At 42.5% G+C, this 26,862-nt stretch overlaps 1 protein-coding gene across 3 annotated transcripts in view; it reads right to left on the bottom strand.

Annotated features, from left to right (window-relative positions):
- Nucleotides 1-26,862, bottom strand: part of PDE4D (phosphodiesterase 4D) — a 632,406-nt gene that overhangs the window by 477,279 nt on the left and 128,265 nt on the right. For all 3 annotated transcript variants that reach the window (XM_035100833.3, XM_035100834.3, XM_035100836.3), the window contains one exon: nt 1,924-2,159. In XM_035100833.3, coding sequence (XP_034956724.1) covers nt 1,924-2,159 — 236 coding nt within the window. The remainder of the gene's footprint in view (nt 1-1,923; nt 2,160-26,862) is intronic.

Genomic DNA, 26,862 nt, shown 5'->3' with positions numbered 1-26,862 from the left:
GGGGGGGGAGTGCAAAGATGATTCATCCATCTAACATTTTATTTTCCACAGTAAAGAAATAAAGGTTATAGCTTTTGAAAAGAAATAGGCACAACAGTAATTGCTTCTGTTGGGTTGTTTGTGCATTATTACTTTCTTCTTTTCTTTCCCCCCTTGATCTCATTTATAAATTTATTTCCTAGTAAATCAAAACCAAATTAAATGAGCATGATGTCTGAACAAAGCTTGTTAGGCAGGACAATTGTGTTCTTTTTTTATGCCTTGCAGAGATCTACCTGCTGTGAGAAACCTCTCATGCACCAGCTATCCCATTCCAGTACATAAGCCCACAAAACAGCAGCGAGCACCAGCAAGCATATCTACTAACAATAACATCCCCTTTTTCATTACTTTGAGAAACACTTTAGGCAAACTTTCACTTCTCCTCTTCCAGATGCGATTCAAGCATGAGTCTCGTCAGAGGCTCATGATATTTTCTGTCGTCAATCTATGACATTTTCTTAGACATTTCGACTCTATATTGATCGGTTTCAGAACGCAGCTGCCTCATATGTAATGCATGAAATCAAGCTTCTTGGGTGAATGTTTTCACATTTAAACTATCTCATCCATGTCATGTTTCCAGGAATCTTCCAGTATGATGGATAAGTTTCCGGTGCTGTGCTGAAAGCACTTCCTCCCACCTCTAGTACTGATGCAGGATGCTGAGCTTAGAAAGCACGTGAGCTATCTGGAAGCCCAGAGCTCACATTTTTTTTGAGCTCCTGCAACAACCACCAACACCTTTGTGACTTGTCAAAATAGCTGCAACCACAGCAGCTCATATCCAGGTCCATAAACAGGTGTTGGGGGAAACAGGCCACCATAGATGCATAGCCTCTAGCTAGAAGCAGCCACATCAGCAGCTACCTGGCCTTGCTGTATTTAGCTCAAGGTTATGCCCTAAATCAGGCATCCCCAAACTGTGGCCCTCCAGATGTTTTGGCCTACAACTCTCATGATCCCTAGCTAACAGGACCAGTGGTCGGGGAAGATGGGAATTGTAGTCCAAAACATTTGGAGGGCCGCAGTTTGGGGATGCCTGCCCTAAGTTTTCTAGTGCTTGAATGCTTGCAGTAGCACTGGTGGGTGGGTATGTGCATGTGGGATGTCTTTCTACCCTCCACATCTGTGGTTATAATAGTCCCTCCCAGGATTCTTCTCTCTGAGGTGATCACAGCCTATCAGGGATCACGGAAGCAACATGATGTCTCATACTCTTGCAACCAATTATATCAGTGTTTCTCAAACTTGGGTCTCCAGCTGTTGTTGGGCTACAGCTCCCATCCTCCCTGACCACTGGTTCTGCTAGCTAGGAATGATGGGAGTTGTAGTCCAACAACAGCTGGAGATTAAAGTTTGGGAAATACTGGATTAGATTCAGCCACAGTGTCAAGATCCAGAAAACCTGCCAATTCAAAGATGGAGTCATGTGCTTCTTTTCAAACCTTCCATTGCTTCCAAATCACTATGCAGTAAAGTGCAGGAGCCCCCAGTGCCTTCCTCACAGAGAGAAGGCTGAAATACTTCTTCTTCTTCTTCTTCTTCTTCTTCTTCTTCTTCTTCTTCTTCTTCTTCTTCTTCTTCAGCCAATAAGATTGGACAGGCTACTCCCTGTGTTAGCAGAGGGACTGTTTGGTATCAGCTGTGCTATTCACATCACACATTTTCCTTATGTTTTCTGCCACTACTATGAAAACAATGGGTATAGAACTGCCATCTTATTAACCTGTCCTCAATACGCTCTCCATTATAGCTGCCTTAATTCGCTCCGTGATTAAGAGCCAAACATTTTAATCACAGGGACCCAGGACATCGACTGCCAGAACGCAGTCTCTCAGCAGCCGAACAAAAGCAGAAGCAGGGTTCTAAATCAATGTTTACCTGACAGACTCTGCAGCTGTGATAGCAATTAGTGGGAGAGTTCTCAGTGGAAGGCTGGTGGGCCTCGGCACCATCTCTGGATCACCCTTTCTGTCCCAATCTGCCTGCTCCAGCTGCCTGAACGCCAAAGGGGGAAGCTGGAGATTACGGCAGGAAAGTCTCCTGACACGATACTGGTCCATTCCTTGAGGAGCCCCATCCGCTTCATCGTGCGAGTACAGTGTTTCTTCTGACACCTAGAACAACAACAGCAACAAATATTGCCTTAATATTTCTCTGCAGCTTCTTTCCTAAACTGCATCCATTAATCTCGGTGTACTTTGTATTTTATTTAAAAAGTATTAAATGCATAGCGCAATGAAGAACTCCGAACCTATGTGTGCCCTTTAACAACTGGCTAGAACAGGACTGTATGATGGGGCATTAGAATGAATATCTTCTTATAAGGATGCTGTGGTCACACTGGTCCAGATGGGATATTGCAGCAAAGCACACCTGTACCACAGTAACAGCAGGGGACAGCACCACATGCACATCGACAAATGCTTTTCAACTGTTGGAGTGTGATGCAGTAGCTCAGGCTTCCTCAACCGCGGCCATCCAGATGTTTTGAGACTACAATTCCCATCATCTCTGACCACCGGTCCTGCTAGCTAGGGATCATGGGAGTTGTAGGCCAAAAACATCTGGAGGACCGAGGTTGAGGAAGCCTGCAGTAGCTCATAGTATAAGGATCCTTCTGGAGGTTTTCTGTTAAGAACTATAATCAGGCATAGGGATGGACGAATCTGACAATTTTGGCTTCTCATTTTTCCATTCTTAAATTCAAGTTCACTACATTTCTGCATCAGGTTGCAATGCTTAATCCTCAGAAAAATTAATCTACATTTTATTGCGCATTTCTCCTAATATAGCAATGGTGGCATGTAGCCATTAATAAACGGTACGAAGGTATGCTATTTTCAATAATATATTCATTTTTATTCACACTTCCCCCAGATGCATACCTTTGAGTACTGCATGACAAAATCCAAAAGACTGCAAAATTTTGCAGCACAGTTAACTGCTGCCTCCCCGTTTTTTTGCTATTCGCCATTTGCTTTTTTGGGGGGGCTGCATTTGCAGGACCAAAGTGACCTTTCTGGGGTGAAAGCCTGGGCAGTGTGTATGGAGGTCCTGAGCTACCCTGAGTTTCTCCACCACCTCTAATTTAGACCTACTTGAGCATTATCCATGACTCTATATCAAGGGTCAGCAAACTTTTTCAGCAGGAGGCTGGTCCACTGTCCCTCAGACCTTGGGGGGGGCAGACTATATTTTGGGAAAAAAATATGAATTCCTATGCCCCACAAATAACCCAGAGATGCATTTTAAATAAAAGCACACATTCTACTCATGTAAAAACACCAGGCAGGCCCCACAAATAACCCAGAGATGCATTTTAAATAAAAGGACACATTCTACTCATGTATAAACATGCTGATTCCCAGACCGTCCGTGGGCTGGATTTAGAAGGCGATTAGGCCACATTCGGCACCCGGGCCTTAGTTTGGGGACCCCTGCTCTATATCCTCTAGGCTACATTACTGAACTATCTGTAGCCAGGACTGCCCTTGATTAATGATAAAATGAATGATTGCCAGAAATGAGAAATCATGCCATATTTACACATCTTTAATTCCTCATGTTTCCCCCCCCCCCCTGGGAACAAACATTTTAGATCAATGAAAATATATTATTGAAATTACATTGGTTAATTACACTAACCTCCGATATCTCTGGTAGGCATTTGATGTAGACAGATAGAATTAAACTTCTGCTCTCTAATATATTTTTTAAAGTCTTTCTTCTGGTGTCAATAGCAATTTAGAAATTCTGAATTAACAACGGAGTCTTAATTTGTACTAGAGGAATTCAAGTTTCATTGCTTAAGAAATCTAAAGGCGTGCATCTGGGCACACCTAATATTGTTCTTAAGATTTTGTTCTGGATTAAGTTCTGCAGTACTCTCACTTTTCTGCAGCACAGAAGAACTGGTAGTATAGTTTAAAATTGTAGAAATCCACTTCTCCCTGCATACCTGAGATCCCCAGAACTCACTCTTCTCTGCTGCAACTCATACCCAATTTCAGGTTGGTGAGGGTTCCCAGCAGCCCACTGACTTCCTATCCTTATTTGCATTTTGAACTGCAGAATAGATGAATGTTACTGATCCTCTTCGCTTTAGCAGTCTCCAGCATACACATCTCAAATCTGTTCTTGAAACCCACCCCCCAATCCCCCAGAGCAGATTTGGGGGAGTGCTGGGGGCTTCCAGGTCAAGCGGAAATTGGCAAAAATCACCTTGCCTCATTTTCCATGAATGGCTGCCTCCACAGTTGCTACAATGCTAAGTGCAGGAATTAGCTATCACCCATTGTCCCTGGAAATGAAAACATTTATTTTGCTAAATAAATCTCTCCTTTATAGACCATTGACAAGCTCTTTATTTTGTAACTGTACAAATAGCTTCTTCCCCCAGCTGACGGCAGTATCTCAAGGAAATTGAGCAGAAAGCTGTCTCAGTCAGTCTGACCAGTTCAAATCAGAGGTGTCTTTATGACAGATTGGCTAAATAGGGGACACTGTAAAAACCAGATAAGACGATCAGCTTGCTTCCTAGGCAATGTATTGAAATTATATTTGAAAAATAAAAACCTGCCTATCTGATTTAAGCATTCCACATTTTTATCTTTTAAACAGATCACACAATCCAAACTCAGCATTCATGACAAATAACTTGGCTACTCTGAAGGAAATGCGAAAATTATAGGAATTATGGGTGCACTGGGAGGGCAGCAAATGAATCAGAGATATTGATTGCTGTGAAAACGCCATGAAAAAGCCTATTTATGTCATTGAAAGAGTGGTTCAATTACCATTCTGTTGTATTTTTAGCACTCTACAAATGGAAGGAAAAGTGGATGTAACTATTTTATCTGTGCTCTGAACATATATGGAAGAAAAAGAGGAATGGTGTTTTTAGTAGCATATAAAATACACATACTCTCTCACACAGGTGTGTGTGTGTGTGTGTGTGTGTGCGTGCGCAGCTTACGGCCACTTAATCATAGGCAGAGTATGCAAATAGCAATATGTGTTAGGGAGAACCCATTTTTACCTTTCCTAACTAAAATGTCCAAAAATATTATAGGAATCAACAGAATATACTAAATATAATAGCAATTCACAGTAATATTCAGGTGTCCCCAGAGATTATATTCACGCGCTGTTTATTTTAGCAGCAACCTGGTGAGTAAATGGGCTGTGAGCTGCAACCTGCATAAGACACTTAGGGAGGGCTCATCCACACTGCTGTTGGGGTTGCGATTTCTTCCATTTGTCCTGTGACTGCCAAGCACAGGTCTGAGAGGAATTTCATTTGTCCCCGGAAAACCTGTCAGCCCCAGCCAGCATGGCCAGCAGCACAGAGTGACAATACTAGGTGATTCATTCTTAATCGCTGTCTCTTTTGTAATACTGAGTTTGACTCTTGTTCCATTGCGGCATGCTCAAGTGAACTTCAGTTCATAGCAGGTTGTGTTGGGTGGGCTGCAAGCCCCATGAGAGAGATGAGTGTGCCACTTCCAACCTACCCAGCACGCTCTCCTTAGGCACTGCACCCAATGCCACAGCCGGGCCCCTGGACAGCCTCCAGGAAGAACTCTAGAATACAATGCATTCATAGAATCACAGAATTGTGGAGTTGGAAGGAGCCATGGGGGTCATCTAGTTCAACCCCCTGCAATGCAGGAATCTTTTGCCCAATGTGGGGCTTGAACCCATGACCCTGAGATTAAGAGGCTCCTACTCCACCGACTGAGCTATCCCAAACTCACACAGCATAAATTGGTGCCCGGGGGGGGGGGTATGGCAGGTTTTCCTTTGGATAAATGGTAGGGAAGTGATGGATTAAAAACCACACTTCGTCAGTTTGAATGGCACACCTAGTGCTAACTTCTATGAATGGGTAGGCTGGCAACAGGCAAGAAATAGTGTTTGCTTACATTAAAAAAATATACCTTCCCACTGCACATTTCTTTCTTTCTTTCACATTGTTGCCATGCTCTATAACTGCTGGAAAGACAATCTTACCCAAACATTCAAATGTTGATAATTCATGAACTATAAAGGAACTCAATCCCCAGTACAAATCACTCCTTCCAGATAAAAATTGACACTTGCTTGCTTTAACTACTTTATGAAAATATGCAGATTTCAGCTTCAATGTTCAGATTATGATGAGAATATGCATTTCCCATTATTTCAGTTTAGGGGTTCAGTGGTTCCATTGAGAGATTCTGAGAAAACAAGTAAGAGTGGTGGAACAAGAAGCAACAACTGTGTCCCCCAGGTGACAGGCTGGACAGCCCATCTTCATGAAAGTAGGAGACCTCACAAGAAGGGGAAGGGGAGAGATAGTATGCACAGCTACATGGCCTATGCCAGGCATCCCCAAACTGCGGCCCTCCAGATGTTTTGGCCTACAACTCCCATGATCCCTAGCTAACAGGACCAGTGGTCAGGGATGATGGGAATTGTAGTCCAAAACATCTGGAAGGCCGAAGTTTGGGGATGTCTGGCCTATGCAGAAGACCAAGCGGAGCAAGGCCTTGGAGGCAATTATCCAGTTATGTATTCTACAGTAAACTTGGGAACCACCCACTCATAGTGCCTCTGTCTTGTCAGGAATCAGAATCAGTTTGTTGGCCCTCATCCAATCTGCCACTGAGTCTAGGCACCAGTCCAAGGCTTGCATGGCCTCTCCTCACTCAGATGTTACAGAGAAATAGAGCTGGGTGACATCAGGGTACTGATGGCACATCACCTCAAATCTCCTAATGAACACTCACAACAGATTCAAATATATGTTAAACAGCATTGGGGACAAGGTGGTGGCTTGTGGCACCCCACAACCTAGCTGCCAGGGGGCCAAACATCAATCACCTAATACTATTTTCTGAAAGCAACCCTGGAGGTAGAATTGGAACCACTGTAAAGCAGTGCCTCAAATATGCTACCATTCAGTGGATTTGTAACTGGCTTACTGACCGAACACAAAGGGTGCTCATCAATGGCTCCTCCTCATCCTGGAGAGTAGTGACTAGTGGGGTGCCACAGGGTTCTGTCTTGGGCCCAGTCTTGTTCAACATCTTTATCAATGACTTGGATGATGGGCTTGAGGGCATCCTGAGCAAGTTTGCAGATGACGCCAAATTGGGAGGGGTGGCTAATACCTCAGAGGACAGGATCACACTTCAAAATGACCTTAACAGATTAGACAACTGGGCCAAAGCAAACAAGATGAATTTTAACAAGGAGAAATGTAAAGTACTACACTTGATCAAAAAAATATGAAAGGCACAAATACAGGATGGGAGACACCTGGCTTGAGAGCAGTACATGTGAAAAGGATCTAGGAGTCTTGGTAGAACACAAACTTGACATGAGTCAATAGTGTGATGCAGCAGCTTAAAAAGCCAATGCAATTCTGGGCTGCATCAATAGGAGTATAGCATCTAGATCAAGGGAAGTAATAGTACCACTGTATTCTGCTCTGGTCAGACCTCACCTGGAGTACTGTGTCCAGTTCTGGGCACCACAGTTCAAGAAGGATACTGACAAGCTGGAACGTGTCCAGAAGAAGGCAACCAAAATGGTCAAAGGCCTGGAAACGATGCCTTATGAGGAACGGCTTAGGGAGCGGGTATGTTTAGCCTGGAGAAGAGAAGGTTAAGGGGTGATATGATAGCCATGTTCAAATACTGTATATAAAAGGATGTCATATAGAGGAGGGAGAAAGGTTGTTTTCTGCTGCTCCAGAGAAGCGGACACGGAGCAATGGATTCAAACTACAAGAAAGAAGATTCCACCAGAACATTAGGAAGAACTTCCTGACATTAAGAGCTGTTCGGCAGTGGAATTTGCTACCAAGGAGTGTGGTGGAGTCTCCTCCTTTGGAGGTCTTTAAGCAGAGGCTTGACAGGCATATGTCAAGAATGCTTTGGTGGTGTTTCCTGCTTGGCAGGGGTTGGACTGGATGGCCCTTGTGGTCTCTTCCAGCTCTATGATTCTATGACCCTTCTCACTAAGTTGGCTCAGAAGGATACTATCAGGGGCAGACTTTGGTCTTTCAAATTTCAGCAGCACCCTGTCCAAGGCCAAAGTTTGGCACCCACCCCCCACCTCTCACTCTCCGTTCTAATCAGTTCACTACCTTGTTTCCCCTATTTTAAGACATAGTCATAAAATAAGCCATAGCAGGATGTCCGACTCTGGGGTTCCGGCGCTCATCTCGCTCTATAGGCCGAGGGAGCCAGCGTTTGTCCGCAGACAGGTTCCGGGTCATGTGGCCAGCATGACAAAGCTACTTCTGGCGAACCAGAGCAGCGCACGGAAACGCCGTTTACCTTCCCGCCGGAGCGGTTCCTATTTATCTACTTGCACTTTAATGTGCTTTCGAACTGCTAAGTGGACAGGAGCTGGGACCGAGCAACGGGAGCTCACCCCATTGCAGGGATTCGAACTGCCGACCTTCTGATCAGCAAGCCCTAGACTCTGTGGTTTAACCCACAGTGCCACCTGGGTCCCTTAATTAAAGTATAGCTTTGAATAAAAATAATGAGTATGCAGTGTGACTTCACTGAAGACTGGAATATTAAAAAGGTCCACATAAACACATAATTTTAGGCTTGTGCAGAATTATAAGCAAAATTTATCTGAAAGACTTTCAGGATGCTTACAACCAGAAAACGCTACAATTAATTAAAATACTGATAAGAGAAACGGCAGAGAGAAAAAAACAGAAGATAACATGAATGCAGATATATGCATCCCTCAAGCAACAGTCCAATAAATATCACTTCTCCAGATAAGAATTCAAGCACCAACTCCTAGAAACATCACAAGTCCCTTCCAAAACCTTAGCCTTACAGGACGCAAACATAGCAGATGATAAATAAAACAGTGCAGCAATAAGATGCAATGCGCACCCTGCTGTGCAATGCCTAACTTAAGAATCCTGTACTTTTAGAAAATATGACTCAGGGAATTAGTGAGATGGAGCGTCTTGGAGCTCAAGTGTTCCAAGTGCTGACAGTTTCACCAGCAACTTCACTTAGAGTCGGTCAAGGCAAATATATGTTTGTTTGTTTGTTTGCTTGCTTAAAAAAAAAGTTAAAATGCCTGAGTGGGTTACAGATTGAAGTTATGCTGAGGTTATATTACAGGGCAGATTGAACAGATGAAACCAATAGCAAGCCCAATGGTCAAGAAGGTGGTTTCTACATGTGCTGTAGAGGGAAGTGGGAGACAGATGGGGCACGCTAACCTTGGAAGGTAGCCCATCTAGGAGAAGGAAAACTTTGATTCTAAACCTCTGTGGCCTTGCGTGACATCTCTGGGGAAAGAAAAGGCTTAGAAGCAAACCCTACACAAATCTGGAGTGGGAACCCTAAGGTGTCTGGATGGCCAACTGCTGTAACCAAGGCGGTGCTAAACATATTACTCTGCTTGCCTTTGGACCACATCAAGCTGAGAGGAAGGTATTGTCGCCTGGGCAGTTCAGGACTCCCATACACACTGCCCAGGCGTGCACACCATGGAAGGTGCTAACACAGAGGTTTGACTCCATCCCCAGAGGCAAACTCCATTGTCTCTCAAGACAGATGGGTGCCAACCACAATGTTGTGGGGCTGGAACTCAGGGGTACAGCATCTGCCTTGCATGCAGAAGGTGCTAGGTTCAATTCCCCCCAGCAATCCCTAGTGACATAAACCTGGAAGAATTGTATAAACCTAGAGTATTCACATTTAGACACCAGTTTAACACTCATCTCTTCACCTAGGCTCTTCACTGTGGGGTGATCAATCCAGCCATACTGGAGGCGGGTCTGTTAAGGGTCAATTATCACTGCCACACAGACTTCAGTCTGCCCTCAGCCAGCCCTAACTGCCTGCCTTCTCACTTAAACTCATTCAAGGGGTGGCCCTGTCTATCTGCTTCCATTGGAATGAATGGGCCAGTTAATCACATCCTATAATTTCAGCAGGTTACTCCGAGTAGGGCTACCAATGGCTGCAACTAAGTGCTGCCCTTGTAGAACACAGCAGAGAGGAGAAGAGAGACTAAACTAGAATTGGATGGCTCCACCTGTTGTCAGTTCTGGCTCCCCCTACAGTTTGTTGGCCTCCCTGCTTGCTTCCCACCAGCCTCAATGGGCACCCAGCACCACTGTGTTGCTATATCAGTCTGATCTACTAATTTCTGACATATTTTGCACTTGTTACAGGAATGAGATTTTACTGTTGACTTTAGGTACTGTTCAGCATCAGGATATTGCCTTTGAATTAACACTGAAGCACTGTCTGCAGTGATTGTTACCTGATGGCTCATTTACACACAAAGGTCATCACTTCATGCACATGTCAATGGTAGACAAAATGTGCATATGTAAAGTGGCAGACAGTGTACATTCAGGTTCATTGCATGTATACCATCAGCAGTGTGTTTGCTGCTTAAAGTTCAGCTGTGTTGGTACAGCTATAATTTAGCCTGCTGCTTGTAGCAGTAACAGTGGTAACAATCATGCCACTCCCCCTTTTTTAAAAAAACTGAGTTTTGTTGGCAAAGTGGAAGTTGCTGCCACTATGTGGTTCACACAAGCACTTTGCCACTCTGAAATGCACCTAACAAGGAGCATGTTTCAGAGGCCACCATGGTGTTGACTGTTGGTTGCATTACTCAGGCTTCGGTGATTTGCTAGTTTCTTAAAAGCACCTGGAGTACTACATTTCCTTCAGGGTCATTTCCTTAAATCACATGGTACATTAACTGGCTAAGCAGTCGTGCATTCCCAACTGCAAGGAACAATAAACAATACTCTCAACACTTTCCCCAATTCAATTCTGTTTCGTAAAACAAGAAACTGCTGGGGGGGGGAGAGAGAGAGACTGTTTTTGTTTTAGCAATGCAGGTTTATTCCATTGCTCAGGCCACTGGCAACGAAAACAGAAAACCACACATACAAATCTGTACAACCATAAAAATGTCAGCTAGAGATACAGAACACACAACGTTAGCTACATGCTTTCAGTCCATTGATATGCTGATGTTCAAAGACTGTACTTTTCAAATTAGAGGTGCAGAGAGGTCATCTTTTTATTTTCAAAGTTCTTGGCATGTTTCATACTCGTGTGCATTCCAAAGAAATATATTACTGTACATGATAAAGGTAAAGGTAAAGGGACCCCTGACCATTAGGTCCAGTCGTGGCCGACTCTGGGGTTGCGCGCTTATCTCGCATTATTGGCCGAGGGGGGCGGCGTATAGCTTCCAAGTCATGTGGCCAGCATGACAAAGCCGCTTCTGGCGAACCAGAGCAGCACATGGAAACGCCGTTTACCTTCCCGCTGTAGCGGTTCCTATTTATCTACTTGCATTTTGATGTGCTTTCGAACTGCTAGGTTGGCAGGAGCTAGGACCAAGCAACGGGAGCTCACCCCGTCACAGGGATTCGAACCGCCGACCTTCTGATCAGCAAGCCCTAGCCTCTGTGGTTTAACCACAGCGCCACCTGGGTCCCCCTACATGATGTACATGATGTACATGATAAGTCCTCTTAAAAAAAAAGATGACAAATAAAACTAAAACAGCATGATGGACTAGAGTCAGAGTGAAGGCCAGGCACCTCAAAGTTTTAAAAGAATAAGAGTTTGGATTTGACATCCCGCTTTATCACTACCCTAAGGAGTCTCAAAACGGCAAACAATCACCTTTCCCTTCCTCCCCCACAACAAACACTGTGAGGTGAATGAGGCTGAGAAACTTCAGAGAAGTGTGACTGGCCCAAGGTCAACCAGCAGCTGCATGTGGAGAAGCGGGGAATTGAACCCAGTTCGCCAGATTATGAACCCACTGCTCTTAACCACTACACCATCACACCTCTGTGGGAACCCAAGGGCTGCATATGACCTTTGCAGGCCTTCAGTATGGCCCACCACAGATGCCCAAGTCACTCCACAAATGGCAAATGTTACTTAGTGAGAGGGAGCATGATTGTGATGGGGAGGGAGGTGTGTATGTGGGTGAATCATCCCCAGGCAGTTTCCTCCCTTTGTATATCATGTTCCAGTTGCACCAAACAGGTGTAGCTGAACCAGTCCAAAACAGTAAAACCATTTCCCCTGCAATGTGCAGCTGCAGAAGAGTGTTGACTGTGTTGTTCTAGATTGCACTCTTGCTTCATGCGTGGCTAGGATTGCCAGACTCAATAGAGGACAGAAACCAGCAGACCCTTTGTTTAATTTCCAAGCAAAGGGTCTGCTGGTTTCTCTTTAAGATTTCCAGACTCAAAAGAGAGCAGGGCAATTAAAGGCACATAAGTCCTGTCCTCTATTGAGTCTGGCAACCCTATGTGAGGCAATAGTTACTCCGAACAGGCCCGGCCAGTGCTATCTGCAAATGAAGTGTACACCCTCAACCATGCTCTCTTCTGCAGTGTCATTGGCAGAAGTATAATAGTCTGGCTTGTAGGGGGGATGAAGATCCATCACTACTTTTGTAGCAGGGTCTCCACAGGGTACCTGTCCCCAGTATCCTAGAGCTACCCAATCAGTATGAAAGGGGAGCTCAGAAGCCACTGAGAAGTCTTTTCACCCTCTGTGCTGATTGGAGCTAATCAGACTGAAAGAAGGTGAGTCAACCCACTGAGGATCGGCTCCTAGGGTCACTCCAGAGAAATACAGTTGTTTATTCAGATAAATTCCACAAATTACATAAGGATGCAGACTGCAAGCCTATATATATATATATATATATATATATATATATATATATATATATATATATATATATATATAGGCTTGCAGTCTGCATCCTTATGTAATTTGTGGAATTTATATATATATATATATATATTTACCTGGGAGTAAGTGCAGCTGAACTCAGTGGGGCTTACTTCTCAGATGACATTTATAGAACTGAACTGTCACATCAAACCTATTTGACATTCATAGAGAATTCTTCATAGAGATTTACACTTATCTTCCTTTTTTATTTTATCAACACGATGCGGCTAAAGCAAATAAACACCTTTTGCCAAGGCAGTGGCTGTAAAGGCACCTCACAACTCTAAATACTGTATATAGATAGGCCATTTTTATTCTTCTCACTAGCCTGCCTTCTTTAAAGCAGCAGGCCTCTGTGAGATGCTAAGCAGAGTTTACGAGTTGTCTGAACTACATGGGCTCTTCACTCAGCCAATTCATGCTGCTGATACTCCAAAATGATAAATTGAAATCCATCACTTGCAATGCCTTTTTGCCCTGGCAGTGGTATATCAATGCCATCTTCAATTACCAGAAACTCAAGTCTATAGAACATCCGATTTTTACATTTAATGCTACTGAATTTGTTCCTGCCCATTGGCTTCATTTTTATTCATTGTATACAAGATTCATAGTTGCTTTGCCTTCTGCAGTTCCTTGACTCAGGACAACTGCTAGAATTTTATTTATTAATAAACATTTATTAATAAATGCCTGTTCTGTTGCCTATTAATTGGAACCATCTTCTTTCAGTAATTTGTATGTTGGTGGTGGAGAGGTGATGGTGGTTATCAAAGTGTATCCCTGATTGGCTAGAATAGGGAATTGCACTGATAATTTTAAAGTCCTTTAAAGTGCACAGTTTGAGAGGATGCAAACTGTGTGTGTGTCCATACACACTCACACACGTATAAAAAAGGCTTCTGAAAGTTCATTCTGATCACTGCTGAATGAAAGCTCAGTTAAGCAAACAATGGAGGAAGTTCTATTACCGCCCTCTCAGTTCACAGATGGATAGGTGCAGTCTTAGAGTAGCAGACATTCCAGTACCTTGGATGGCATTGATTGAAAGTTCACAGCCTTAGATTGTTCATCAAAGAGCAATGTAAGTCAGGGCAGATAAGTAAGGCTCAAACTGATGAACAGTTTTAAGATATTTAATCCAGGGGGTGATTGAATAACTACCAAGTCTAGATGACATGAGTCATATGGAAAACCCACAGCCTTGCCTTACTGACTTATTTTCCTTTTTTATCAGGCTTTTTAATTTTTAGTTCCCTTTCAACTAAATTCTGTGTGCCAAAGCTTAAATTATGAACTTCGTTTAGTTTTCATTAATGGTTTACTCCCATTTTATTTAAAGTCCTCTTATTCCTTTATTAAAAGAAATTAAAAGCCATAGCTGCCCATCTGCTGTCTTCAGATCCTGCTTAGTATTACACACTTTCATCATCTTCATTTAATTGATGTTGTTAACAAGATAAACCATACTGTCTCTTAGATGACTTGCTTTTATGTTTCAGATCACCCCAGTTATTATAAGTGCCTTGCAATAAACTTCCTCTGATCCTTTAATCGCTTTTAGAAGATGAAATGAATATTCACAAAGCATTCCTAATGAAGGGAAACCCATTTATATTCTGGCCATACCCTCAGATAACTAACAGGTGATAGGTATAATGACCTCCCTAATTTTTAAGAAAAATAGATTTTATTGGTTTCTTTCTTTAAAAACGTTAGCACACATTATGTTTACAGAAAAAAACATTCTACATACAAAAGAATCATTTACAGTGAAAAATAAGAAGAAGAAAAAAGGGGGGGAAGCAAGAATTCGGAAATGACCTCCCTAATTTTTGCTTGTTTGTTTTTTGAACTGGTTTATGCCGGATCGCCTTAGTCGCACACTTCTTCAATGAAACAATACTGATATTTTATTTACATGTATAGTAGCTTTTTGTTCCCCCTGCTCAATTGTCTTGACAGTTAGCAATTTCATTCCTGAGCCAATGCCAAGTGCCTTACAGGCAGGGGTGCTAATAGGGTTTCCTGGATTGGTCCCCTATATTACACGCACACAAAACACACACACCATAGCCAATCCGTTGGGAATAGCTGCTGCTTTTGCACATATATTACCAATATGGACTGCTGTTTTGCAACTTTCCACTGTCCTGATATTTTACAACAAATTGCAAAAGAAAGTGTGCTAGTCATCTTTTTTTAAAACAACAACAACAACAAACCCAAACATTAAAAAGTGCTCTAAGTATGTGCAGTTCCACTGGTGTTGACTGAGCCTAACCTACCTCACAGGGTTGTTCCAAAGACTTCTCCCACTCATCCCCAACTGATTATTTACATATGCAACACTTAAGTAAGCCTTGACTAATTGCTGCTTTTTTTCAAACATGAGTGGGAGAGAGAAACTAACAACACAATCCTATGACTTCCAGTATAGGATTATAGCCTTAACACGGGGAAGGAGCACTTTTCAAATAGGCTATGAATTATTAGACCAATAAACTGCTCTATTTAGCATTCCATGAAAATTTAAATATAGATAGCAACTTCTATTTAGAAAAAACACCATCAACACATTTCAGTGTCACCATAGGCTGCACATGCATGTCTATATTTCTCCTCACTCTGCCTAACACCAAGGTCAGCTGTGCACTTACAACAGGCGGCAATTCAATGGAGTTTACCTCAGAGCAGTCCCACTGAAATGAATGAACATGACTCAGCTTGGTTCATTAATTTCAATAGCTCAATTCTGAGTAAAACTCCCATGTCCACAAAATGAGATGTTTTTAAAGAGATGTTTTATTTTTATTTTTATAATGATATTTTATTGATTTTCCAAAAAAAATTAGCAGAACACTAAACACAATAACAAGAAGAACAAGATAAAAAAGAAAAATACAAAAACAAAAAGCAAACAGAAAAAAACAAAAACATATAAAACATTATATCTTATCTTCTCACATTGTATATTTGGGACCTCCTCGGGTTCCCATTCCTGTGATTCTTATACACATTCCTAATTAGCAAATTCTATATCAAAATCTTAACCTTATAAAAACTCCTTTCCCCCCCCCACTAAATAACATCTTCACATATTCCACAGTTTTATTTACAGCTTAATTTCTACTCTAGAATATTACTTTAGCATGTTTTTTAAAATAAAATTTAAAATCTTTCCATTCTTCTTCCATCGCTTCTTCTCCCTGGTTGCGGATTCGTCCGGTCATCTCAGCCAGTTCCATAAATTCCATCATCTTCATCTGCCAATCAATCGTTGGTAGTGTTTGTAGCTTCCAGTACTTAGCTATCAAGAGTCTCGCTGCAGTGGTGGCATACATAAAAAAAGATATATTCTTCTTGGGAATCTCCTTTCCTACTATGCCCACTAGGAATGCTTCTGGTTTCTTAACAAATGTGTATTTCAACACTTTCTTAAGTTCATTATAAATCTTATTCCAGAAGTCATTCACTAGTGGACACGTCCACCACATATGGTAGAAAGAGCCTACTTCTTTGTTACATTTCCAACATTTATTATCATGGTTATGGTAAATCTTTGCTAATTTTACTGGTGTAAGGTACCATCTATACATCATTTTCATTACATTCTCTCTTAATGAATTACACGCCGTAAACTTAATAGTCTCTTTCCATAATTTTTCCCAATCTTTCATCATTATATTATGTCCCACATCTTTTGCCCACAAAATCATAACATTTTTTGTTTGTTCATCTTTCGTATGCCACTCTAACAACAGTTTGTACATTCTGGAAAGTATTTTCGTCTTAGGTTCTAACAATTCTGTTTCCACCTTTGATTTTTCTGTTTGTAAAGAGATGTTTTAAAGAAGGTAAAAGCAATGCATCAGTAAGGATCAAGAAGTAGTCAAAGTACTTGTTGTTCAAGTATTTATTATTATTATTATTATTATTAATAATAATAATATAAAATGTTTTCCAATAAGGGCAGTGCTGGAGTTAAAGTGGGTACCTACTGAGAAGATCCATTTAAAATGCAACTATACCAAAATAAATTATTGTGAACGTAAGAGATATTGGAAGGAGGGCTCCAAATTTTGTCCTCACTCAGGACGCCATATTACCAAATTCTGACCTTGATAAGGGGTTGGCCTGGAAGTGTACACAGCCAGAAACTAATCCCTGAGCTGGGTGATGATCTGCTACCAGCTAAAAGGTCTTGATGATGCATTTGACAATGCAGGGTAGGTGCTGGAATAAAGTCCCCCAGATCAAGGTTTGGCCACCAGAAGTGAGTTCTCGCAAGTTTGCACATTTTAAGAGTCTGTTGATGAGAGCTGGAGTCAGAAGTAAGAATATCCACACACATCACCCAATGTCACACTGGGGGGGAGGAAGAGAACAGAAGCTAGAATCAAGTGAATCCAAGATCACAGCTGGGTAGTCTGTCCAAGGAACTGGAAACAGAAGATAGCCCAAGGCTAGAAGCAGGTGGACAAGAGGAGAGAACAAAGATGCTTGAGTACACAGCCAAGCAGGCTGGTGCTCAGACAAAATCTAGGACCTGGCCTGGAAGGGGAAACTAGGACCTTGGAATAAAAGATCATATTTGCTATTAAAAGGCCTGAATGCAACGCACAGAAGTGTGGATTTGGAAGCTACGCAGCAAATGGTTCGCTTCTTCCCCCAAAAGGGACCTCTTTGCTTTCTGTTCAGAAGTGATTTCAAAGTGATAGGAAAATGCAAACTCTTTTATGACTTGCTATGCCTATGAAAAGCTACAGAGTCAATTTTATGTGCAAGTGCTGAAGGTTGTCAGTCCAGGCTTGTTTAAGAGCCTAGAATGAGCCTAGAGCTCATTCACTTTCATCATAGCACTGCCCCTCTCCCCTACCCCTCTTCGCAATTACCCTCCAATCACCTTCCCCTCTTCCATTCTCTTATTTTTAAATGTGCATAGTTGAGTCCTTGCTTGCTGTAGTCACCGAGAATTCCTGTGCCACCTCCAAATGGATGCTCACGGGAAAGCTAAATAATGACTTTTATCTCTTGCTTCCGGTAGAAGTTACACAGATGGTCATTGGAATTAGGCTGTCTTCATCCTTTATTCTCAGCAGTCCATGTGGTTCATTATAAAATCACGGAACAGATAATTGGCACTGAATTAGAAGGGTCACGGGCAAATGTGACTCGGCTGTCAACTGAGAACAAGGTGAAGACCTGCAGGACTTGGAAGTTCAACCAAGTAAACAGTCAGCTGCTCAAGATGCTGCTGCTTTGAGCCTCTGCTGGGCTGGCAGTCCCTGTCTGCTGCTCGACTCAGAAGCTCTATGTGTGAGACAGAGGAGAGAAATGCATAGTGGAATAGTGGGAAAAGGCACAGGTTGTGGGGAAATGAAACATGGTGTAGCAGGTATAGGTAACAACAGGACCAGGATGTAGGAGATGTGCTGGGGTGCACAGTGAAGCTGGGGGAAGATTAAGGCTACGCCAGGTGTAACTAACCTGTAGTACCCCCAGATATTGCCAAGTCCTATCACCCCTGCTCATTAACCATGCTGGTTGGGGCTGTTGGGAGGTGGAGCCTAACAACTGCAGGACCAAGCTTAGCCAATCTAATATACACACTTATGTGAGAGCATGTCCCATTGAATTCAGTGGTATGGAGAGTGGCATGGAGAGAAAGGGCCTTTTCGGTGGGGGCCCCCAACTGTCAAACAATCTCCCTCCCACCTAGTACCTGCAGTGGTATCATTTTTGTGCCAGAAAAATGGGTTTTAGTAGATCTAGTTCTTTCAACATTTTCTTAGCAGCTTTTATTCTTAAAAAATATTATATATCAAGATTTATTTGAAAGATGTTGTTTATTATTTTAGTCTCTGTTCTGACAGCATTTGAAAATAGTAGAACTAGATCTACTATTTTTACCACTATAGGGATAATGTAGCTGATAATGTAGCACATTAATTTTGCTGAGTAAATTGTTGTACATCACCTAGAGCACTAGGCTAATAGGTGACTAATATAAATAAAACATTGTTTTCATGAAAGCTTGAAAAGCAGTGTCTTAATGGAATGTTTCATATCAATTAATTTGCCTGACAGTCATTTTGTCAGGCTTAACAATAGAAACAAAAAAGAGTACATAGATTGATTCATTAAAAATATTGTTCAGAGTAACAAGTATACTGATTCTGTTGGTGGAGGTGGGGAGAATATGAAGAGTACAAATGTAATATTTTCTGCTCACCAAATAAAAATCCAGACTGAGAATGTGCATGAGAAAGCTTGAAACAGCCTTCATTTCTCTGGTAGAAAACAAGGAAATATGCAGGCGAACAGAAACATTTATTTCTCCATTCTCACTTCATGTACCATTTCAGATCTTGATGAGTGGGGAAGTGGGGACACAAAGACCAAGGTTAAAGCTTGCTCCCAGATATATGTTGATGATTAAATTGGGGGGGGGGACTAAGGGCAAGATTCAACTGAGTCCTGATGGAGCTCCTGGGCTACCCAGATGACAAGACCCTCTTCTCGGGCTCGCTGTTGTGATCCAAAGGAAAGCACCTATTTGATTGCAGGAGTTGCCAGAAGGTACCATCCAACCGTCTTAGGGACTCCACTCTGGATTTGTGTAAGGTTTACTCCTTACATTCTTCATCGTCGTCGTCATAATGTGGAACAGCCAGATTTTTTTTAAGCAAAGGGATTTGTACATACTTATTATGTTAATCAAGTAGAAGCAGCACCCAAAATCCCAGGGCAGGGCCCGCTGCCACCCACAGCTCTTACCTCCTACCTGCAGGCCTCTTTTCTGTCAAACCACTGGAAGGTTTTTGTTGTTGTTGTTGTTGTTGTTGTTGTTGCTGCTGCTGCTGCTGCTGCTGTTGTTGTTCTTGATGCTACATGCTAGCAAAATGTCCTTCTACACCTAACTCTGGAATGATTTTATCATTTCGCCTCCTTGAGTTCGAAATGAAATGGTGCATTAATCTGTACTAAGCAGATCACCTAAGTATGTATTTGGTACCCGCAATGAAAGCAGGCAGTGCTCATCCCTCATTCACTGATTTATGCAATTGTTCATATTTCTGTCATTCCATGAGTCATGCACTAAAAAGCAGTAGCAGTTATTTGTCACAGAGCAGACAGAAAGAGCGGAGTAGAGATGAATATCCGAAGGGATGTCGTGCCAACTTTTAACTGTAATTTGCACGGTTTGGAACAAGGAACCTTGGTTATTTTCTGTTAATTTCCGCAGCATGGTGCAGAAGTATGAACTACATTATCTGGGCCAACATATGCAGTCATCAGAATCAAATGGTAACGTTTGTCCTGAACTCTATCTGGACCTCATAATGTGCTTGCAGAAAGGGGTGAGCATGCCCAACCTTGACACATTCAACATAATGCCTAAAAGACTAAACAGTGGAATCTGCAGAACGCCAGAAAAATAAGGTTCAACATTCAGCTTCATTGGATGTCCATTAGTTTTAATGTCATGAGAGAGGGAGAAAAGCTTTTCTCTATCCACTTTCTCCATTCCTTACATAATTTTATAAACTTCTATCATGCCACCTCTTACTCTACTCATTTTGTTTAAACTAAAAAGTCCCAAATGCTACAACTTTTCCTGATAGGGGAGTCACTCCATCGCCTGGTTCATTTTGGTGGCTAATGAATTTCTAGATTGACAGAATACTTTTAATAGAAAAGACACCCCTCAAAATTAGGATCACATTGTTGTTGTTGTTGTTGTTGTTTAGTCATTTAGTCGTGTCCGACTCTTCGTGACCCCATGGACCAGAGCACGCCAGGCACTACTGTCTTCCACTGCCTCCCGCAGTTTGGTCAAATTCATATTGGTAGCTTCGAGAACATTGTCCAACCATCTCATCCTCTGTCGTCCCCTTCTCCTTGTGCCTTCCATCTTTCCCAACATCAGGGTCTTTTCCAGGCAGTCTTCTCTTCTCATGAGGTGGCCAAAGTATTGGAGCCTCCGCTTCAGGATCTGTCCTTCCAGTGAGCACTCAGGGCTGATTTCCTTAAGAATGGATAGGTTTGTTCTTCTTGCAGTCCATGGGACTCTCAAGAGTCTCCTCCAGCACCATAATTCAGAAGCATCAATTCTTCGGCGATCAGCCTTCTTTATGGTCCAGCTCTCACTTCAATACATCACTACTGGGAAAACCATAGCTTTAACTATATGGACCTTAGTCGGCAATGTGATGTCTCTGCTTTTTAAGATGCTGTCTAGGTTTGTCAAATATATGTATCAGCATATGACGTGATCTCTCTATACTATAGAAAGGAAAAACAAATGATAGGGCAAGCTCTCAAGTTTCTGCAGATCGGCAAAGCTGTTATATTTCCATCCTACTACTGAATGTACATTATTGCAACTAAAGGGCAGCCGTATCATCAGCCATGGGAAAATCGCTTCATAAAAGCAGAATCAATCTCACATCCTCTCTGCAGAAGCAACAAGGGCACATGACTGTACAAAACAACTGTACAATTCATCTCCTGCAGTCAAGCCCAGCAACATGACTGACAAGCAGATCTTAAAACTGGAAAGCATTGAGAGGCTGGATGTCGCATAACTTTTATTCCAGGCTTTCATTTGTGAAACAATAGCACTCCCCCGTTCTCCGAAGGCTTACAGTTTCTCAGCCTTGAAACTGAACAACTTAGCCCCTGGGCTCTCATACGTGTGGCAGCACTATGTGGGAACAGAAGACCTTGAGATCCAGAATGTGTATTTTAACATTCAAACATGTGACTAGCTAGCTAGCTAGCAGATAGATATAACAGTGCAGATCTGTGATCAACTGAGAAGTCTCATTGAGCCCACTGTAGCTCACTCCTAGGTAAATGGGAACAGGCAGGCAGCCTTAATATGTGGTGACACCGGGGCAGTCCGCCCCCGCCGCACCCCCCTTCCTCCGCCCCTGAGTGTGGGATTAGTTGAAATGGGTTTTGAAGGTCCCATACAATCCTGTGATTTTATAGCTGTAAGGTAGGATTCTGCAGAAAAACGGGACTGCTACAAAGGACCAAACAATTTCTTGGTTAAGTAATAGCTTACCCATGTCTGCTTCATGTGTCGTGGTATAATGAATCGTCAGGCTGCTTTTCCCACCCCCACTTTTGTTGTTCATGTTTACTTCTTGTATAGTTACAAAAAAAATTAAAAAAATAACAACCAGTAAATTGTGCATTTTTTTAAAAAAAACAGCATCACATACACAAAAGGGGGACTAGGAAGAGGAAAGCATCCCTGTGGCTGAGCAGGTATATTAACAGCCAAGTGTTTAGTCAGAGCATTCTACAAATGGATTGCAGATGCTTTTCAAGTGTTTGGAAAGCTGGCCTTCTGCTGTAATGGTTCTGATAGCTACGATTAGGTGAACCTTGCATTTCCAAGCTTTATAGCTTCTGCATTTAGACAATATTTTATTTCAGCCTGAGCTTAGAGAAGTTGGTTATTGAAAAGAGGCTGCATGCAAGAGTAAACAGTGAGCCAAAGGCAAAAAATAAAGCGGAGGGCCAAAACGGGAAATCCTGGGGAAATGTGAGAACAGCCATAATCCAAATAAAAAATAAAAGTGGATTTTTAAAATGACATAACTCAAGAAGTTATATAGTGTAATGTGGCACATTGTGTGGCATTCAAGTCAGTTTTACTGTAGAACTACTGAAATTTGTGGCACTAACAAAGAAAGAAGAAAGAACTTAAATTTAGTCGTGTTCATTTTCAGTGTGTCTACTCCGAATAAAACTTACTTGAATGTAAGTTTATATATCATTTATACAGTACTTTTAATATACAACACAATGGCTTTAAGTTGGCCAAGGGAAAAAGAAGACATGCATTCTCCCCCTCTAATAGTTGTGTAGAAGGGGCTTCAGCAGGTGTGTCTTGCATGACAAGGTACACCCAGTGAAGTGCCCTCTTCTATGCAACTATTAAGGGGACAGTAGCCACATCATCTTTTGCATGTGACCACCAGAAACAGGTTCCGTCCTAACTTCCATTATCTTTCTTTTTCATCTGCAGCCACTGTGCCCCATTTGACATTCCAATCTCTCTATAAGAGGTAGAAGCCCCTCTGGGCCAAAATGCCATGTGGCTTGGGGCTGCAGCAGAAAAGGAAAATCGCCAGGTGAACAGATAGAAGCACCTTTTGCTCATGCAAGGTTATAATAATAGTAATAATAATAGTAATCGTAATAAGTGATTTTGTGAGGTATGCCAGTGTTGTTCCCATAATATAGGTGAGGCACTGAATATGATAATGATTTACCTAGGTTCACCCACTAAGTCCATGACCACAGTAATACATCTCTAGTAACACATCTCCAGTGTCCAAGCCTCAGTGGCCTTCAACTTTTCTACAGTCAAAACTAGCCTTTAACTTGAAACATGGTAGTTGGTACCACCACTTTTTTAAAAAAGTAAATCTAGGTCCCTAGATCTAGCTAGGTCTTTCCTCTTCTTGGTCTCTACTCCTGCCTTGCCCATCTTCATCTCTCTTTCCTCTCCCTTTTGCGGAAGATAGTCATGGGACCACTGAGGCAGCCCATCATGACCCAATATGGGCTGCAGCCCACTAACTGAAGACCAGGGCACTGGAGCCCACTTGCTGTTAAATAAATAAAATGCAATAAAAGGAAGGGCAAGTGGGGAAGAGTAGCATTAAGCTCTGCTGAGACAAGTTTTTTTTTTTAATCTACTGAAAACTTTGACTCGCTTTTTAATAAAAACAATAATATTGAAAGAGCACAAAGGCAGAATAGCAGAGGGAATGAACACATAGGAATGCAAATGACCACATCTGAGGTTGAGGTGCATAATATGCAAAGGTGAAGTGGACTGGATAAATTCCATTTGAGAAACTGAAAGCCCAATAGAAAGAATTTTAATGAGTTTGAGAGATGGTGAGAAAATGCAGCTCATAAGCCTCCTAATTTTTTGAAGGAGGAAGTAAAGTTGCCCGTGAAATTGAAGACCTGTTAAGTTGTCCAGAATAGAATGTATGGCTTCTTGACAAATTTTGAAGATAAGAGTACTGTATCTTATCCTAACAGCAATAGGAAATGAGGTAAAAGACAATGAAAACTGTATTTTCTGGCAAACTTCTAGCAAATGTCACTGGCTATAGCATTTAGAGCTTTCGTTATTAGATCTCTAGGCAGGGCCCAAACAAGACTTCAGTGGTACGGTGCTGCTGATTGGCCCCACAAACACACCCCAACCCACGCACCCACTTCCCTCTCCTTCTGCCACCAACTATTGCAACAGCAGTAGCATTCACTACTCTCTACATCAGGCCCTCAGATAGTGCCATAACACAGATCTGTAGGCCAAGGCACCATACCAGGAGGCCACCAAAGATGGAAGCCTAGTTTGGTTCTCAGTCAAAAGTGGCAGCGGTGCCTACCCATCACTACAATGGTTGTCTGCGGCCCCTGCAGGGCGGGCAGGGAGTTGTGGAGCAGCTGAGATGGGCCATTGAGGGGTCCTTCCAAGCCCATGAGGAACACAGCCAGTGCCCACCCTGGTTGACCACTGGTGCTGGGTTTCTCTGTACCTGCAGTTTGACAGAGCACCCACATTGTTAGCTCAGTCTATGTCAGTTTTTATACACGCACAGGACAAAAACAACCAATCTTCTCCACCCACCCTGAGAAGCCTCAAAAAACAGATTGTTTCTTCTAGAATTATTCTCCAGAGATTTCGCCCAAACATGAAGCTAATTTAACACTTCAGTAAAGGCAGACATGATATCTAAGGCTCTAGTTGCAGGTTTGCTCGCTAATTGTGTTCTCATTGATTTAGCAAACTCCTTACATAAGGCTGAAATCAAAGCTGTAAGCACTGAAGCTACAGCCTCCTTGTTTCTCACTGCTTTCTGGCAGAAATCCATCTTATGAAAACTCAGAAGAGGGCCTTATCTGTGGTGACAGTCACCTTCTCAAATGATCTCCCTTTGGAAACATCACAGACTAAATTAAAGTGTTGGTATTTCATCACTTGTTAAAATGACCGCTCCACACATCAATGGGGGGCGTTTTTTGCGTGGACGCGCACAGCCCCCTGATCCCAGAGGGCAGCTCCCTGGAAGTTCAGGACTGGCACCACCTTCCCAGGTAGGATGCCAGGGGTCTCTGCTTACCCAAGCCTGGCATCCAATCCTGCCGGGGGAGGTGTTGCCAGGGGATGGCCAAGTAAGGGGAGGGACAAACCGGCTCAGGCAATAGTATTTGAATCTTACCTCCAAGCACCAGTTGGTTCCAGAGCTTCTCCCACCCTCCACACCCTCGTTCAATTTCCTTTGCAGGCTAACCTTTTCTCTACAGGTTCTCAGGCGCTGCTACATCAGGGCCGCTGTTGAAGGGTCAGAAAGCAATTTCCCTGCATTGGCAGGTTTCGCCTTTCCCGTAGCAATACGTCACAACTTGGCGGGTCAGGCCTTGGGTGGAATTCTTTGGCGATTTTCCTAGAGGGAGGGGCGTGAGGCGGAGACCTCACCCCCTTGCGGCGACAAGATCGGGGTATTGGGGGAAGCCTTGACCATGCCAATAGGTGTCATCACTTCCCCCTACCAGCGGCGGCGAACAGGGGGCAGGCTCTCTCTGCTTGAACATATGTTCTCCAGAGCCAGCCCCAACCCCCATACATGTGGATGACCCCGTAGCCTCCCAGAACCCCAGCTGGGGACTGGGAAGGATAACATCCAATGCCTGAAGCCAAGGTCTCCCTACATCTGAATTTGAATAAAGTTGTGGTCAATTTGAATCCCATAGCATGTTGTCTCATGTATTCCGCTCGGGGGGGTCGCCTGCGGGTTTCGGGGACTCCGCCTGTCCACGCAAACACACCTGCTTACTCAAGCATTCTCAGGACACTGATTTTTAGCACCAGCTTTTAATGAACCTCTGGGTGCTTTTTTAATAATTTTTTGTTTATTGTTGTGTGGTTTTACTGGATTGATTTTTCTTTGTTCTCAGAATTAAACCTAACTATATTCAGTGGGCTTTACTCCCAGGGAGATGTGTGTTTTGGATTACAGTCAGAGAGATGTTCTTCATAAGTACTTGTAGAAGTGATGGAAGAGGATTCAGAAAAGTAGCTATGCTTACTTATGGTGGAGCTGTGAAAAATAATGATTTCTGGAATTAAGTTATGGGGAAAGAATAATGAAGCCCCAGATTACTCTATCCCAGAGGTTCCAATAGTACTTATTAAATAACTTTGAAAATATTAAATTAATTGTATATATCAGGTATCTTACTATTTTTTGTTAACTCCATACAGTGAAGGCTGTCCTGGTTAGGTGGTTTTCTAATAACACACCTTCAGTAGCCATTTGCAATTCATATTTTATGGGGAAATTAACTGGGATGGGGCAAGCCCCAGCCTACTTCTCCCCTAAACAAATCACTCTCCCGTGGGAAACGTCAGCATAATTTCCCAGCAAGGATAATTGGAGTTGGGAGTCTCCATGATTCTTGGTGGGGAGGAAACACTGTCAGCATTAGTATGCAGAGAACAGCATCTTCATTTCTGAAGTGGGTTCAAGGAAGAAGCAAATCCATACAGACATCTCACTGATCCCATCTCAGTTCTGCTCATTTCGAGACACATGCTCATACTATCCTTAAGTTGACCCATTAGCTCCTGTCTGTAACTCATGAAGATAACCCAGATTCATGCATTGCTAAGCCACTCAAATATAGTTCCTTTTGTTTACTGATCACCGGAAATTGTATGATTTCATCAGGCCTGTTACATCTTTTTTAATTTCCCTCTCCAAGGTTTGACTGCCTGTTACTGGATCCATCCAGATGGTAAAGAATTACAAACAGTTGTTAACGGCTACATTTTGTTTCTTTATTTTACTTCACTTTTATTATTTTATTGTATTGGGTAAACATTTATTTTAACATTTTTTAATTGATTTGCCTCACACCAGTTACATGTTTTTATGCTGCTTGCCAAAACTGTAATAAACAAAGTGTGGGGAGAAAAGTGGTATTTACAAACTACAGGGAAGCCTAG

This window comes from Zootoca vivipara, chromosome 10, assembly GCF_965207765.1.
Source record: "Zootoca vivipara chromosome 10, rZooViv2.hap1.1, whole genome shotgun sequence".
NCBI lineage: Eukaryota > Metazoa > Chordata > Lepidosauria > Squamata > Lacertidae > Zootoca > Zootoca vivipara.
Note: the sequence above shows the minus strand (reverse complement) of the source record. Positions and strands in the feature narration are given on the sequence as shown.